We start from the raw sequence: 16274 nt of genomic DNA on the forward strand, positions 1-16274 counted from the left end.
ATCCTGTACATTGCCCCCTATCCTGTACATTGCCCCCTATCCCGGGCTGTGCCCCCTATCCCAGGCTGTGCCCCCTATCCTGGGCATTGTCCCCTATCCCGGACATTGCCCCCTATCCTGTACATTGCCCCCTATCCTGTACATTGCCCCCTATCCCGTACATTGCCCCCTATCCTGTACATTGCCCCCTATCCCGGGCATTGCCCCCTATCCTGTACATTGCCCCCTATCCTGTACATTGCCCCCTATCCTGTACATTGCCCCCTATCCCGGGCATTGCCCCCTATCCTGTACATTGCCCCTATCCTGTACATTGCCCCCTATCCTGTACATTGCCCCTATCCTGTACATTGCCCCTATCCCGGGCATTGCCCCCTATCCTGTACATTGCCCCCTATCCCGGGCATTGCCCCCTATCCCGGGCATTGCCCCCTATCCTGTACATTGCCCCCTATCCTGGGCATTGCCCCCAATCCCGGGCATTGCCCCTATCCTGTACATTGCCCCCTATCCTGTACATTGCCCCCTATCCCGGGCATTGCCCCCTATCCTGTACATTGCCCCCTATCCCGGGCATTGCCCCTTATCCTGTACATTGCCCCCTATCCCGGGCATTGCCCCCTATCCCGGGCATTGCCCCCTATCCTGTACATTGCCCCTATCCCGGGCATTGCCCCCTATCCCGGGCATTGCCCCCTATCCTGTACATTGCCCCCTATCCTGTACATTGCCCCCTATCCTGTACATTGCCCCCTATCCCGGGCATTGCCCCCTATCCTGTACATTACCCCCTATCCTGTACATTGCCCCTATCCCGGGCATTGCCCCCTATCCCGGACATTGCCCCCTATCCTGTACATTGCCCCCTATCCTGTACATTGCCCCCTATCCTGTACATTGCCCCCTATCCCGGGCATTGCCCCCTATCCTGTACATTGCCCCTATCCTGTACATTGCCCCCTATCCTGTACATTGCCCCTATCCTGTACATTGCCCCTATCCTGTACATTGCCCCTATCCCGGGCATTGCCCCCTATCCTGTACATTGCCCCCTATCCTGTACATTGCCCCTATCCTGTACATTGCCCCCTATCCCGGGCATTGCCCCCTATCCCGGACATTGCCCCCTATCCTGTACATTGCCCCCTATCCTGTACATTGCCCCCTATCCTGTACATTGCCCCCTATCCCGGGCATTGCCCCCTATCCTGTACATTGCCCCTATCCTGTACATTGCCCCTATCCTGTACATTGCCCCTATCCTGTACATTGCCCCTATCCTGTACATTGCCCCCTATCCTGTACATTGCCCCCTATCCCGGGACAGGGTGGAGCTCCAGCGCCATCTAGAGGCCAGGTGGTGCCGTACATTCCCCGGTGACGTCAGCGCGTAGCGTTACGTCCGGTGAGACTGACGGCGTCGCGCTGCTCTCCGGGCCTCGGTCTTTCTCTGTCGCGGTGTCCGGCGCCTCCTCCCCTCCCTCGGGCCATGTCCGTCAACTACGCGGCGGGACTGTCGGAATACGAGCACAAGGGGAAGTGCGGCCTACCCGAGGTAAGAAGCCACAGGCCGCGCCGGGCCTCGGTGATGAGGGGATCCCGGGCCCGTTCCAGGGCAGCTCCACCCCTGCAGTGCGGCCCGGCCCGGCCTGGCTCCATTCCCCAGCCCCCAGGGTCATTGCTCCCTCCCGGGGGTTAATAACACAGCCTGAGGCCCACAGGCCCCTTGCCTGTTGGTGCCTGCAGCAACTTGCAATCATAGTGGGTCCTTTAACAGGGACCATCGCCCCCAAGGCTCCTCACAGCGGCAGGAGGACAAGCTGGACCCGGAGACAGAGGGAGGGGGACCGAGAGCCTGGCCAAAGAGCTGGGGTGGAGGGGGAGGGGGGGAAAGGTTAAGGGAGGGGATTCCAGAGCTTGGGGCCAAGGCGGCTGAAGGCACGGCCGCCAGTGGTGGGGTGAAGGGGAGGGGGCCGCATAAAGAGGGCAGAGGAGCAGGGGGGCGGTGGGGGGAGCAGGTCGGCAAGGACAGGGAGGATGGGCGAGCGGGCGAGGGAGGATGGGCGAGCGGGGCAGGGAGAGGGAGGATGGGCGAGCGGGGCAGGGAGAGGGAGGATGGGCGAGCGGGGCAGGGAGAGGGAGGATGGGCGAGCGGGGCAGGGAGGATGGGCGAGCAGTGCAGGGAGGATGGGCGAGCAGTGCAGGGAGAGGGAGGATGGGCGAGCGGGGCAGGGAGAGGGAGGATGGGCGAGCGGGGCAGGGAGAGGGAGGATGGGCGAGAGGGAGGATGGGCGAGAGGGAGGATGGGCGAGAGGGAGGATGGGCGAGAGGGAGGATGGGCGAGAGGGAGGATGGGCGAGAGGGAGGATGGGCGAGCGGGGCAGGGAGAGGGAGGATGGGCGAGCGGGGCAGGGAGAGGGAGGATGGGCGAGCGGGGCAGGGAGAGGGAGGATGGGCGAGCGGGCGAGGGAGGATGGGCGAGCGGGGCAGGGAGGATGGGCGAGCGGGCGAGGGAGGATGGGCGAGCGGGGCAGGGAGGATGGGCGAGCGGTGCAGGGAGAGGGAGGATGGGCGAGCGGGACAGGGAGAGGGAGGATGGGCGAGAGGGAGGATGGGCGAGCGGGACAGGGAGAGGGAGGATGGGGGAGCGGGACAGGGAGAGGGAGGATGGGCGAGAGGGAGGATGGGCGAGCGGGACAGGGAGAGGGAGGATGGGGGAGCGGGACAGGGAGAGGGAGGATGGGCGAGAGGGAGGATGGGCGAGCGGGACAGGGAGAGGGAGGATGGGGGAGCGGGACAGCAACAATGGGGGAGCGGGACAGCAATGATGGGGGAGCGGGACAGCATTGATGGGGGAGCGGGACAGCATTGATGGGTGCGGGTTAGGGTATGGACAGCAGAGTTTCAGATCAGCTGAAGTTTATGGAGAATGGGAGTTCGGCCAAAGGAGTTGCTGAAACTATATGGAGATGTGTGGATTATAGGAAGAGGAGTAGGCCATTCAGCCCCGCGACCTGTTCTGACATTCAGTTAGATCATGGCTGATCTGTACTTCAACTCTCTTTTCCCACCTCTGATCCACGTCTCTTGACACCATTACCCGACAAAAATCTGTCAATCTCTGCCTTGAAAATTTCTTATGTCCCAGCATCCACAGCCTTTTGGGGAAACGAGTTCCAGATTTCCCCCACTGTTCCTGAGTGCTTCCTGACTTCACTTCTAAATTCAAAAAAAGGGGAGAGGGATAAACCCGTTAATTACAGGCCAGTCAGCCTAATGTCGATGGTGGGGAAACTTTTAGAGAAAATAATCTGGGATAAAATTAATTGGCACTTGGAAAAGTATGGGCTAATAAATGAAAGTCTGCACGGCTTTGTTAAAGGCAACGTGATTGAGTTCTTTGGTGAAGTAACAGAGAGGGTTAACGAGGGTAGTACAGTTGATGTGTGTATGGACTTTCAAAAGGCATTTGATAAAATACCACATAATAGACTTGTTAGCAAAATTAAAGTCCATGGGATTAAAGGGACAGTGGTAGCGTCAATATAAAATTGGCTAAGGGACAGAAAGCAGAGAGTAGTGGGGAATGATTGTTTTTCAGACCGGAGGGAAGTTTACAGTGGATATATATTAATGACCTGGACTTGGATGTACAGGACATAATTTCAAAGTTTGCAGATGACGCGAAACTCAGAAATGTAGTAAACAATGAGGAGGATAGTTACAGACTTCAGGAGGCTATAGACAGACTGGTGAAATGGCAGACACATAGCAGATGAAATTTAACGCAGAGAAGATTTAGGGTGATCAGCAAAAGTGCCAAAGGCGACAAGGAAACATTTTTTTACACAGTGAGTTCTAATGATCTGGAATGCACTAACTGAAAGAGTGGTGGAAGCAGATTCAATAATAACTTTCAAAGTGAATTGGATAAATCCTTGAAGAGAAAAAATTTACAGGGCTATGGGGAAAGAGCAGGGGAACGGGACTAATTGGATAGCTCTTTTAAAGAGCCAGCACAGGCACGATGGCCTGAATGGCCACCTCCTGTGCTGTACCTACTATGATACTATGAAGTATGAAGTGATATATTTTGGTAGGAAGAATGAGGAGAGGCAATATAAACTAAATGGCACAATTTTAAAGGGAGTGCAAGAACAGAGAGACCCGGGGTGTGTGTGCACGTCTTTGAAGGTGGCAGGACAAGTTGAAAAAGCTGTTAAAAAGATATTCGGGATCCTGGGCCTTATAAATAGAGGCATAGAATACAAAAGCAAGGAAGTTAAGCTAAACCTTTATAAAACACTGGTTAGGCCACAGCTGGAGTATTGTATCTAATTCTGGGCACCACACTTTAGGAAAGATGTCAAGGCCTTACGAGAATGGTACCAGGGATGAGGGACTTCAGTTATGCAGGGAGACTGGCGAAGCTGGGGTTGTTCTCCTTAGAGCAGAGAAGGTTGAGAGCAGATTTGATAGAGGTGTTCAAAATCATGAAGGGTTTTGATAGAGTAAATAAAGAGAAACTGTTTCCAGTGGCAGAAGGGTCAGTAACCAGAGGACACAGATTTACGATGATTGGCAAAAGAACCAGAGGCGACATGAGGAAATACTTTTTTAAGCAGCGAGTTGTTGTGATCTGGAATGCACTGCCTGAAAGGGTGGTGGAAGCAGATTCAGTAATAACTTTCAAAAGGGAATTGGATAAATACTGGAAGGGAAAAAATTTACAGGGCTATGGAGAAAGAGCAGGGGAGTGGGTCTAATTGGATAGCTCTTTCAAAGAGCCGGCTCAGGCATGATGGGCCGAATAGCCTCCTTCTGTGATGTACCATTCTATGATTCTAAATGGCCTAGCTCTCAATAGTTTCTCTATTGAATCCCTTAATCATTTTAAATACCTCAAATAGATCACCCCTCAATCTTCTAAAGTCAAGAGAATACAAGCCAAGTTTATGCAACTTGTCCTCATAATTTAACCCTTTTAGCCCTGGTATCATTCTGGTGAATCTGCGCTGCAGCCCCTCCAAGGCCGTTATATCCTGAGGTGCGAAGCCCAAAACTGAACATAGTATCTCCAGATGGAGTCTGACCAAGGCTCTGTACAACTGAGGTAGAACTTCCTCCTCTTTGTATTCCATCCACCTTGAGATAAAGGCCAACAGTCCATTAGTCTTTTTTTGTACCTGTACACTAGCTTTTAGTGATGTGTGTACCTGGACACCCAAAATCCTTTGCACTTCCACAGTTCCTAGCTTCTTACCATGAAGAAAATATTCCGATTTGTCTTTCTCAGATCTGAAGATGGGCAGTGTTACGGAGGTGGAAGTTGGCAGTCATTATGGCAGAGAGGACAACATGGGGTCAGAAGCTCAGCTCGGGGTCAGATAGGACGCAGAGGTTGCGAACAGTCTAGTTGAACCTGCGACTGGCTGGCAAGGGGGGTGAAATCAGTGTCGGTCTTGAGTTTGTGATAAGTGCCAAAGACAATGGTTTTGGTCTTTCCCAGTGTTTAGCTGGAGGAAGTGATACGTTCAAGATTGGATGTCGATGAAGGGAGTCCAAAACCAGGGGTTGTTAATGTAGGATAGTCACTGATCAACCCAATAAGGAATTCAGAAGAAACTTCTTTACCCAGCGAATGGCTAGAATGAGGAACTAGCTACTATATGGAGTAGTTGAGGCAAATCGCATAGATGCATTTGGGGGGAAGCTAGATAAGTACATGAGAGAGAAAGTAATAGAAGGATATGCTGATAGGGTTAGATGAAGTAGGGTGGGAGGAGGCTGGTGTGAAGCATAAACACCGGCATGGACCTGTTGGGCCGAATGGCCTGTTTCTGTGCTGTAAATTCTATGTAAAGACAGAGGCAGTGGTGGAGTCGAGAGAGGTAGAGCTAGGTATTATTAGCATAGATGCGGAAGCTGACTTCATGTCTGCTGGTGATGTCGCCAGCAGGTAACATGTAGATGAGCAAGGATAGATCCTTGGGAGACTCCAGAGATAACAGAGTGTTGTGGGAAAGGAAGCCATTGCTGAAGATGCTCTTTGATCATTACTAGGTGAGTGTTGAACCAAAGAAGAAAGAAAGAACTTGCATTTATATAGCGCCTTTCACAACCCCAGGACGCCCCAAAGCTTCACAGCCAACAAATCACTTTTTGAAGTGCAGTCACTGTTGTAATGTAGGGAAACACAGCAACCAATTTGCGCACAGCAAGGTCTCACAAGCGGCAAAGAGATAAATGACCAATTAAACTGTTGGTAGTGGTGTTGGCTGAGGGATAAATATTGTCCAGGACACTGGGAAGACTCCCAAGCTCTTCAAATAGTGCCATGGGATCTTTTACGTCCAACTGAGAGGGCAGATGGGGCCTCGATTTAAGATCTCATCTGAAAGATAGCACCCCTGACAGTGCAGCACTCCTTCAGTACTGCACTGGAATGTCAACCTAGGTTAAGTTCTCAAGTTTCTGGAGTGGGGCTGGAAGTCATGACATTCTGATTCAGAGGCGAGAGTGCTAGCACTGAGCTACAGCTAACACCTCGGAGGTCAGTCCCATTGAGCTGTACAACGGAGGAAAGGCACTTGGAGAGGACAATGTCATTTCAGATGTGGACTGAGTGTCAAAAGCTGCAGAGAGGTCAAGGAGGGATAATACACCACGGTCACAGAGAATGTCATAACGTATTTTTTAACTATATATATGTATGTAGGAGTGGGTCACAACATTCCATTTCAAAATGCATTGAAAAGTCCAGTATCTCAATGTGAAAATTCAATCTAAAAGTGTCAACATTTACCTGTAATACCTGTTGTGCCTGTAGATAGGGTTTTTCAGTGTTAATTGTCACATACCATTAGCTGCTAAAACAGCCTTCTGAAAGTTGGCACCAAAAACCTGGTTGAACATAAGAAATAGGAGCAGGAGTAGGCCATACAGCCCCTCGAGCCTGCTCCACCATTCAGGATCATGGCTGATCTTCGACCTCAACTCCACTTTCCCGCCCGATCCCCACATCCCTTGATTCCGGTAGAATCCAAAAATCTATCGATCTCAGTCTTGAATATACTCAATGACTGAGCATCCACAGCCCTCTGGGCTAGAGAATTCCAAATATTCACGACCCTCTGAGTGAAGAAATTCCTTCTCATCTCAGTCCTAAATGGCCGGCCCCTTATCCTGAGACTATGCTGCCTAGTTGTAGATTCGCCAGCCAGGGGAAACATCCTCTCAACATCCACCCTGTCAAGCCCTCTTAGAATCTTATATGTTTCAATGAGATCACCTCTCATTCTTCTAAACTCCAGAGAGTATAGGTCCATTCTACTCAACCTCACCTCATAGGACAACCCTCTCATCCCAGGAATCAATCTAGTGAACCTTCGTTGCACCGCCTCTAAAGCAAGTATATCCTTCCTTAGGTAAGGAGACCAAAACTGCACAGTACTCCAGGTGTGGTCTCACCAAAGCCCTGTACAATTGCAACAAGACTTCCTTACTCTTGTACTCCAACCCGCTTGCAATAAAGACCAACATGCCATTTGCCTTCCTAATTGCTTGCTGTAACCTGCATGTTAACTTTCTGTGTTTCGTGCACAAGGACACCCAAATCCCTCTGAACACCAACATTTAATAGTTTCTCACCATTTTAAAAAATATTCTGTTTATCTATTTTTCCGACCAAAGTGAATAACCTCACATTTGCCCACATTATACACCTTCTTGCCCACTCACTTAACCTGTCGCTATCCCTTTGCAGGCTCTTTGTGTCCTCCTCACAGCTTACTTTCCCACCTAACTTTGTATCATCAGCAAACTTGGATACATTACACTCGGTCTCTTCATCTAAGTCATTAATATAGATTGTAACTAGCTGAGGCCCAAGCACTGATCCTTGCGACACCCCACTAGTTACAGCCTGCCAACCTTAAAATGACCCATTTATTCCTACTCTGTTTTCTGTCCATTAACCAATCCTCTATCCAGGGCACTTAGAAAATCATAATATGATTAGGTGGAGTCAACACGGTTTTAAGGGAGGGAAATTGTGTTTGACAAATTTATTAGAGTTTTTTGAGGGCGTAACTAGCAGGGTAGATAAGGGGGAACCAGTGGATGTAGTATATTTGGATTTTCAAAAGGCATTTGATAAGGTGCCACACAAGAGGTTGTTACACAAGATTAGGACTCATGGGATTGGGGGTAATGGATTCAGGTCATCTATATCGGGCTAGACGCAGAGTGAAATTCTCTTCACTCTGCGCCATACTCTGAGCATCCTCTTGTACCAGAGTGACGCATGTTTTTCATTTTCTACCTTTGCGAGGCGTTACTGAGTGAGATTGCCACTTTAGTATTGAATTGTGGGCAGTTTTGTACTGTGGATCTGTGCCAGTGATTATCCATCTGGGAATGTGGCGAGGGGTGCAAATATTGACCCACTCCTGAGACCCCCTGCAAATTCTAACGCACTCCTGGGGACCTCCTGCCCTAACTTCCGTAAGATGGTGTCAGATACCCAAACGAAAACAGTGCTCCCATTGTAGAAACATGTTTGCATTAATATACAGTAACAGAATTAACATGCTGGTGAGTCAACACATATAGAAACTAATGGGCATCTGATGAGCTCGGAGACCCCTTACAGTCAGAGTACCCCGTTTGAAAACTTATGGTTTACTAAGAACTTGGTTGAGGCTTCCAACTAATTTTGCGTAGACTTCTTGCGGACAGTGGGAGAGGAGACTGATCCCATCCGTCTGCTGATGAATTTTGTCCCAGCCATACTGTGAAAGGACATTGTATTAACCTCCGATCACCTTCTACTACAGCATGCTTCAAATCGTGAATACTTCCTTGTATTTCAGGATCAAGAAATGGTGAAAGTGTGTGCTTATTGTTTGTTTGAAAACTATTAATGTAGCACCTTTGTACCGCTTCAGGATGTTACAGAATTCCTTAGAACAAATGGGTTACTTCTGAAGTGTAGTCACTGTTACGTGGGCAAACACAGCAACCAGTGTACGCACGACAAGGTCCTACTTACAGCAAATTCAAGAATGACCCAAGTATCTGTTTTTGGCGGTGTTCAGAGGAGGAATTTGGCCTGGACACTGGTAGAACTCCTCTGGTCTTCCTCGAATAGTGCCTTTTAAGCAGGCAGGCAGGGCTTCGGTTTAACATCTTATCTGGAAAGATGACACCTCCGACAGTGCAGCACCTCCCTCCGCACTGCATTGGAGTGTCAGCCCAGATTCTGTGCTCAAATCCCGGAGTGGGCCTTGAATCCACGACATTCGGACTCTGGTGAGAATGTTGCCAACTGAGCCAAGCTGACACTTAACATTTAGTTTTAACTTTACAAGGACCTGTGGCGGCACTAACAGCAGGGATCCTGTTCATAGCCACTCGTTAAGTTTTGAATTGAAACCAAATTCCATTTTGTTATGCGTTGTAGAATTTTGATTCCCCTGAGGAACTGGAAAGAAAGGTGCTGGAATTGGCGGACCTGGTACGAAATGCCTCTTACGTGGTGGTACACACCGGAGCTGGCATCAGCACATCCTCAGGAATCCCGGACTTCAGGTATGCCACCATGGCTTCACAGACCTTGTCTAGAACAGTGCCCCGCGTACGAAAGTCCGGCTTATCTCTCTGATGCTTCTGAAACACTTGGCCTAGATGGTGCCATCTTCTTGATACAATGGCAGTCTTTATGTGGCATGGATCCCGTTTATATTAATACTTAAATCCCTTCCTGCCCTTGCCCCTCCCTATCTCTGTATCTCCTCCAGCCTCTATAATTCCCCCCTCCCCCAACTCTCTCATCCTCTGACCTGTTGTGAATCCCGCCCTCCCCCCCACCTTCCCCCCACCTTCCCCTTTTTGGCCCACCATTGCAGTTGTGCCTTCAGCCGTCTAGGCCCCATGCTATGGAATTCCCCCCCTAAATCTCTCCACCTCCCTCTCCTCCTTTAAGACTCTCCCTAAAACCCACATTATTGACCAAGCTTTTAGTCACTCCTCCTTTTTCTTGGTGTCCATTTTTGTCCGATTATGCCTGTATGAAGTGCCTTGGGGTGGGTTTCTACATTAAGGGCACTGAATAAATGCAAGTTGCTGTATAAGAATAAAGTCCTAATCAACTTTCACTTTTCCATCTTGTACAGAGAATAGTGAATATCCTATGGTTTGTCCTTGGTACCAAGTGGTCACGTTGCTTAAATAACCAACAGTCGATGAAGTCTGTTTTTGCCACTTGTGTATACCCTGACTGGGAATCAACAGGACTTCCACCCAGTCATTAAGTCATATATACTCTACGTTCTGATGGTCTGCTTGGGGTCCTCTTTCTGACAGAACCTGGGGTTACTCGAATCCTGTTGTATTTACAGGTTTGAGACTTGTGTTTAAAATAGCAGCTGTTTATTTTCAGGTTGTCAAGAACACATTAGAAAGAAATGTGAATTCTGTGGCTGTTTTCAGTGATGCAACAGTAGTTCTCTCCAAGTGCCTGAAGATGGTGCTATTGAGGCATGGCAGTGGAATCTCTCCAAGATAGTTTGCACACTCTCCTGACCATTTGCAAACGGGCAGCAATGAATACCCCCTGCGCTCTGTTCTAGGTCGCAAGCTGCAAAGATCAGTGCGGCAGCAGACCTATGAAACTTGCAATACCTCCCAAAACCATGTCGGGACAAAGTGGAAACTAGCCAGTAAATTCATGCTTGTGACAAATTATCGTAAGGCTACAGTTGTAAAATGCCAACATTAAAATGCGGGGAAATTCTAAAATAAAATCATGAAATGCAGAGCCTTGTTAAATTTGACCCAATGGGTGGCACTAAGCGACTTGGGGACCCTCTCTGTTGGGTCTAATGTTCTCAGTATCTCCAGTGAAGAAACTTAGGATCACGTCAGTAGCACAGGATGAAATTGTGCTGTATTGTGATCTTGTTGGTATTGCTCCTTATTGGCTGCACTCTTACCTGCCCATTCGTACCCAGAGCATCGCCAGCAGTGGCTTCTCTCCCGCGTCTATACTGTTGCCTCTGGAGTCCTGCAAGGATCTAACCTTGGCCTCCTCCTCTTCCTCATCTACATGCTGCCACTTGGCAACATCATCCGAAGACATGGGGTCAGCTTCCACACGTACACTGATGACAACCAACTCTACCTCTCCACCACCTCCCTTATCCCCTCCACTGCCTCTGTGCTGTCAGACTGCTAGTCCAACATCCAGTCTTGGATGAGCTGCAGTTTCCTCCAGTTAAACGTTGGGAAGACCAAAGCCGTTATCTTTGATTTCCCTCCCTCCCCCATGACACCACAAAGACCGCCTACTTCCAGCTCTGTAACATCGCCCGCCTCCGCTGCTGCCTCAGCCGATCTGCTGCTGAAATCCTCATCCATGCTTTTGTCACCTCCAGACTCAATTATTCCAATGCTCTTCTGGCCGGCCTTCCATCCTCCACCCTCCATAAACTTCAGTTCATTCAAAACTCTGCTCCCCTTATCCTGTCCCACACTAAGTCCCAGTCACCATCACCTTTGTGCTCGCTGATCTACATTGGCTCCCGGCCCTGCAACGCATCCAATTTAAAATTCCCATCCTTGTGTTTAAATCTTTTCATGGCCTCGCCACCACCACCACCACCCCCCTTCCCCCCCCCCCCCCCCCACGCATTCTCTGTAACCTCCTCCAGCCCTAAAATCCTCCAGAACTCCGCATTCCTCCAACTCTGGCCTCTTCTGCATTTCTCCCTCCCTTCTCTCCATGTCTTCAACCATCTAGGCCCCAAGCTCTGGAATTCTCTCTTTAAAGCCCTATACCCCTGTATCTCCTTCTCCTTAAACCCCACCTCTTTGACCAAAATCGTCGTCACTCCTCCTAATATCTCCTCCTTTGGCTCGGCGTCTATTTTTGTGAAATGCCTTGGAACATTTTTCCACGTTAAAGGCGCTATATAAATGTAAGTTATTGTATTGGTGTGATTCAAATTGGAATTGCTAAATTATGATGTGCAAAGAATAAATGTTGTTTTACTCAAAAAGATCTCGTAAATAGCATCATTGCTGTGCCTTGTGATACAAAGATTCTGAGTCTTCGGTTCAATGTAGCTATCGGGAGTGGAGCCAACGCAGTGCAAATCTCCGGGGAGAGTGCCACCCAGGTAGGGGTTGTCCCAGCTGCCACACTTAGGAGCAATAGTCCGCTGGCAGGTCTACACTTGATTTTAATGTAGATCTGCCAGCAGACTACCACTCCTAAGTGTGGCAGCTGGGATGGTACCCACCCTGAAGATTTGCACTGCGTTGGCTCCAGTATGATGGCTATATTGAATGCCCAGAATCCATGGGCAACAGTATTTGCTGTTGGAACAAATGAACGAGCGGTGTCAAAAATAACCTGGCACCACCTCAAATAAAATTCCATGGATAAGCCATTGGTTATGTGATGCAGAATGATAGGTTGCATTAGCTTATCTGATGGCACCGTGTTTCAGGTGTATCACAGTGCACTGTACCACTATGAAACCCACAGTTGGAATACCAGCGAGCAGTCACAGAATGAAGACTTGCCCAGCCTGGTTTGTTAACCGTTAAATGGTGATGTTGACAGGGGACCACGTGGCGTGTGGACAATGGAGGAACGGGGCCTGGAGCCCAAGTTTGACACCACCTTCGAGGAAGCCAGGCCTTCCAAGACCCACATGGCACTGGTGGCACTTCAGAGGGCTGGCGTGGTGAAGTACGTGGTCAGTCAGAACGTAGATGGACTTCATGTACGGTCAGGCCTTCCCAGGTAGGACTTTTGTGCTGTATTTCATTTCTACAGGCAGTTTAACCGTGTGTTCTTATTCTGATTTAAGCAGTTTGCCTCAAAGCCATTCTGCTGCAGGTTTTATGTAAACACTGAAGAAGAGGTAACTGTATTGATAAATACGGACTTAGCCAGAGACCAGTTTCATCAACATAGTTCCAAAAATGCTTCAAAGTTTCACCTTTTAATATGTCTGCATTTATAGGACTCTTGAGTGGGTCTAGGCTCCTCGCTCTGGAATTCCCTCCCTAAACCTCTCTGCATCTTCACCTATCTCCTCCTTCAAGATCCTCCATAAAACACACCTCTTTGATCAAATTTTTGGTCACCTCTCCTGATCTCTTTCTTTGACTCGCCATCCATTTTTGCCCAATTACACCTCTGTGAAGCGCCTTGGGACTTTTCTTTAACGTTATAGGCACGACATAAATGCAAGTTGGTGTTGGGTCCCTCTGTTCCACTGGCGTTCAGGCTTCCATGTGTGGAAAGTCCCTTGCAACTATTGATGCAGTCCCAGGGATCCCTTGCAGATGTTAACACGCCCTAGCCAATCCCTCATCATAAAACTTCTAAAAGAGGTTGCCAGCAGCCCAAAGTTAGACATTCCATCACTGCAGAAAATGTCTTGTATCAATATCGTCAACAGAAACATGTGGAATGTTGATCTGTCAGAATTACAGCAATCCAGATTTTGCAATGCAACCTCACGGAACCCAAAAGTCTGTAGACCTCAGTTTGGAAACCACTGCACCATTATCTGTTTGGAGTGGGAGTGACATGGAGTGAGGTAAATCACTTACAGTACGTCTGCTGTATATCGTTGTTGTCACTATATTGGGTCTCATTACTGAAACAGCAAATATCAAAAGTGCCACTCTTGGCTCAGTTGGTAGCATTCTTGCCTCTGAGTCAGAAGATTGTGGATTCAAGTCCCACTCCAGGGACTTGAGCACATAATCCAGACTGACACTCCAGTGCAGTATAAAGGGAGTGCTGCACTGTCGAAGGTGCCGTCTTTCGGATGAGACTTCAAACTGAGGTCCCATCTGTTTTCTCGAGTGGATGTCAAAGATCCCATGGCACTATTCAAACAAGAGCAGGGGAGTTCTCCCTGGTATCCTGGCCAACATTTATCTCTCAACCAAGATCAATAAAAAACAGATTGGGTCCGAAATTGCTTTAAAAAAATGATGAGCTCAGCAACGCTCACCGTCATTAGTGGCAAAATCGAAGAGCAAGTTTCTGCGTTCGCACATGTACAGTGAAACGCAGAAATCCAGAACTTGCTCCTCCTGGTTCGTCGGCAATGACAGCTTTGAATTGACGAGACATCGCCAGCTGCAATCAACAGAATCAGTGGACCAGCGCCAACTTGCTCTTCTGCCCAGCTGGAAAGTAACTAATTACGCCACAAAACAGGTACGCTTAAAAATACCAGGTCTAAACTAAATTTTAACAGTGCGGTCCATCTTAAAGACTGCCAAGCAACTAAAAATTAACTTTTGAAAATTTGGAGTCTCATTACTCCTTATTTTAATAATTCTTGGTCATTAAAAAACATTTTTTTTTGCTTTTTCCTTCTCTTTTATTTAATTCAATTATTTCATACCCTCTTTTTTTGCTGTCTGTAATTGTTTTTACCAATGATTTTAGTGTTGCACCTTTCGCTTCCTGGATTTTACATTCCAGCTTGCAGAAACTGTTCGCAACTTGTCAAAAATTGGTCACGGGGAGAGAGTGATCCTCTTGCTTCTCCCACAGGTCCTAGCTTCGCTGGATCTAACGCTGGGCTCTTCTCCGCTTCCTATTAGAGGAAGTGCACCCTGTAAAGACCGCGGAAAGTTAGTGGGTTAGTGAGTTATAAATTTAAGGAGCGGCGAGCACTGTCGTTTCACCACTCCGAGCAATTTCTGGACCATTACCTGGTCAATTATCTCGTTGCTTTTTGTGACCTTGCTGTGCATTACAACAGTGACTAAACTTCATAAGTACTTTGGTGGTTGTGATGCTATTTGGGATGTCTTGAGGACAGAAAAGGCACTATATAAATGCAAGACCTTTCTTGAGTATTTAAAGCAAAAATTGCTGAGGCTGGATTGATGTGGTAACAAGTGATTTGAGAGTTCGGTTTGAATTGGGAGTTTATAGTTGGGGATTTATGTGTGCATATACAGTACTTAAACAGAGCTGGGGGAAGTGACAGTGAGTCAAATATTTTATACCCAGTAAATGAACAATAAAGTGAGGGGTACAGGGCAGATGTTCTGTTTGGGGATCCCTTGCCTGCTATTGGGTGTGCTGTAATCTCTGCAGCCCCAAATGGATGAATACAGGGCTTGCTAGAAATAGAAATATGTTAAACTTGTTAGTTAAACCAATAAAAATGAAACCACAGCAGTGAGTACTTGTCCATCTTGTTTAAATCAAAACACTTTTTGCCAAAATCAGATGGTTTTAATGTCAGCCTATGCACTATTGAAAAGGATTGTCAGTCCATATGGGCTTGATTGTATTTCTGGGATTATCATCTGATACAGGGGTACCATTACAGTCAGTAAGGATGGAGGGTCTCGCCTCGTCTGGTGCAAAATAAAGGGAAATGCTAGAGAAATCTCCAAAATAGCACTAGTGTATCATTCGATACCTCTGTCCTTTCAGTCCCATGGTGTATGAGTATGATGCAGCCGACCTGAGAGGGGTTGCTGCAGAGAAAGAGAGTCAGAGGTGTTAGACTTGGACCGTGGGTGGGAGAATGGGGTGACCCAACAGTAGACATGAGCCCATTTATTTAGAAAGAATTAGGTCAAATGTCATTTGAGATATTTGATGGCCAATTAACCCTAATATTGGGTGCCCCTGTCTCTTTGGGGCTCGGCCAAGTCATGGATCTGTTATTGAGAAACTTAGTCCAAATATATGGACTTGAGGAATAGGAAAATACTCTCCTGAGCTGGCTTAATTCTTTCAATATTAGATTTATAACTTGTGTCTAAGACTTTTGATTCCTGCAAAGAACTATCCACTTTCTGACCTTGAAAGGGAAGTACATTGAACTGAATTATCCCTGAATCCTAAATGAGATACGTCTGTACACTTCTCAGCATCCTGCTTCCATTGCCCTATTTTATGGTTTAGAATTACTGATTAGTGACAGCCCGAGAGCAGACATTTTATGTCCAGCTGCCCTATGACATCATGAAGTTCTGCACCCGTGACATCATGAGCGGGGACAGTGGATTATGGGTAGAATCTCCTGTCCTTGATATCAAGAGAGGAGAAATATAAAATGGGCAGTAGGGCATGACAGAGAAATGCTGGTAGGATTAAAACACTTCCTCTTTGTATTATAGCAAGTAATGTGAAGTGGTGTCCTATACAAGAGTTCACGGTCAGGACACTGTTTCACAGACATGTGACAACTGCAGATCCCTGGTTTGCAAAGAGA

At 47.9% G+C, this 16274-nt stretch overlaps 1 protein-coding gene across 1 annotated transcript in view; it reads left to right on the forward strand.

Annotated features, from left to right (window-relative positions):
* The first annotated feature begins 1395 nt into the window (after positions 1-1395).
* sirt6 (sirtuin 6) overlaps positions 1396-16274 on the forward strand; it is a 49290-nt gene continuing 34411 nt past the window's right edge. Inside the window, exons 1-3 of the mRNA XM_067968058.1 lie at positions 1396-1555; positions 9464-9591; positions 12629-12811. Coding sequence (XP_067824159.1) covers positions 1490-1555; positions 9464-9591; positions 12629-12811 — 377 coding nt within the window. The 5' untranslated portion in view covers positions 1396-1489. The remainder of the gene's footprint in view (positions 1556-9463; positions 9592-12628; positions 12812-16274) is intronic.

Source organism: Heptranchias perlo, chromosome 29, assembly GCF_035084215.1.
Source record: "Heptranchias perlo isolate sHepPer1 chromosome 29, sHepPer1.hap1, whole genome shotgun sequence".
Classification (NCBI taxonomy): Eukaryota; Metazoa; Chordata; class Chondrichthyes; order Hexanchiformes; family Hexanchidae; genus Heptranchias; species Heptranchias perlo.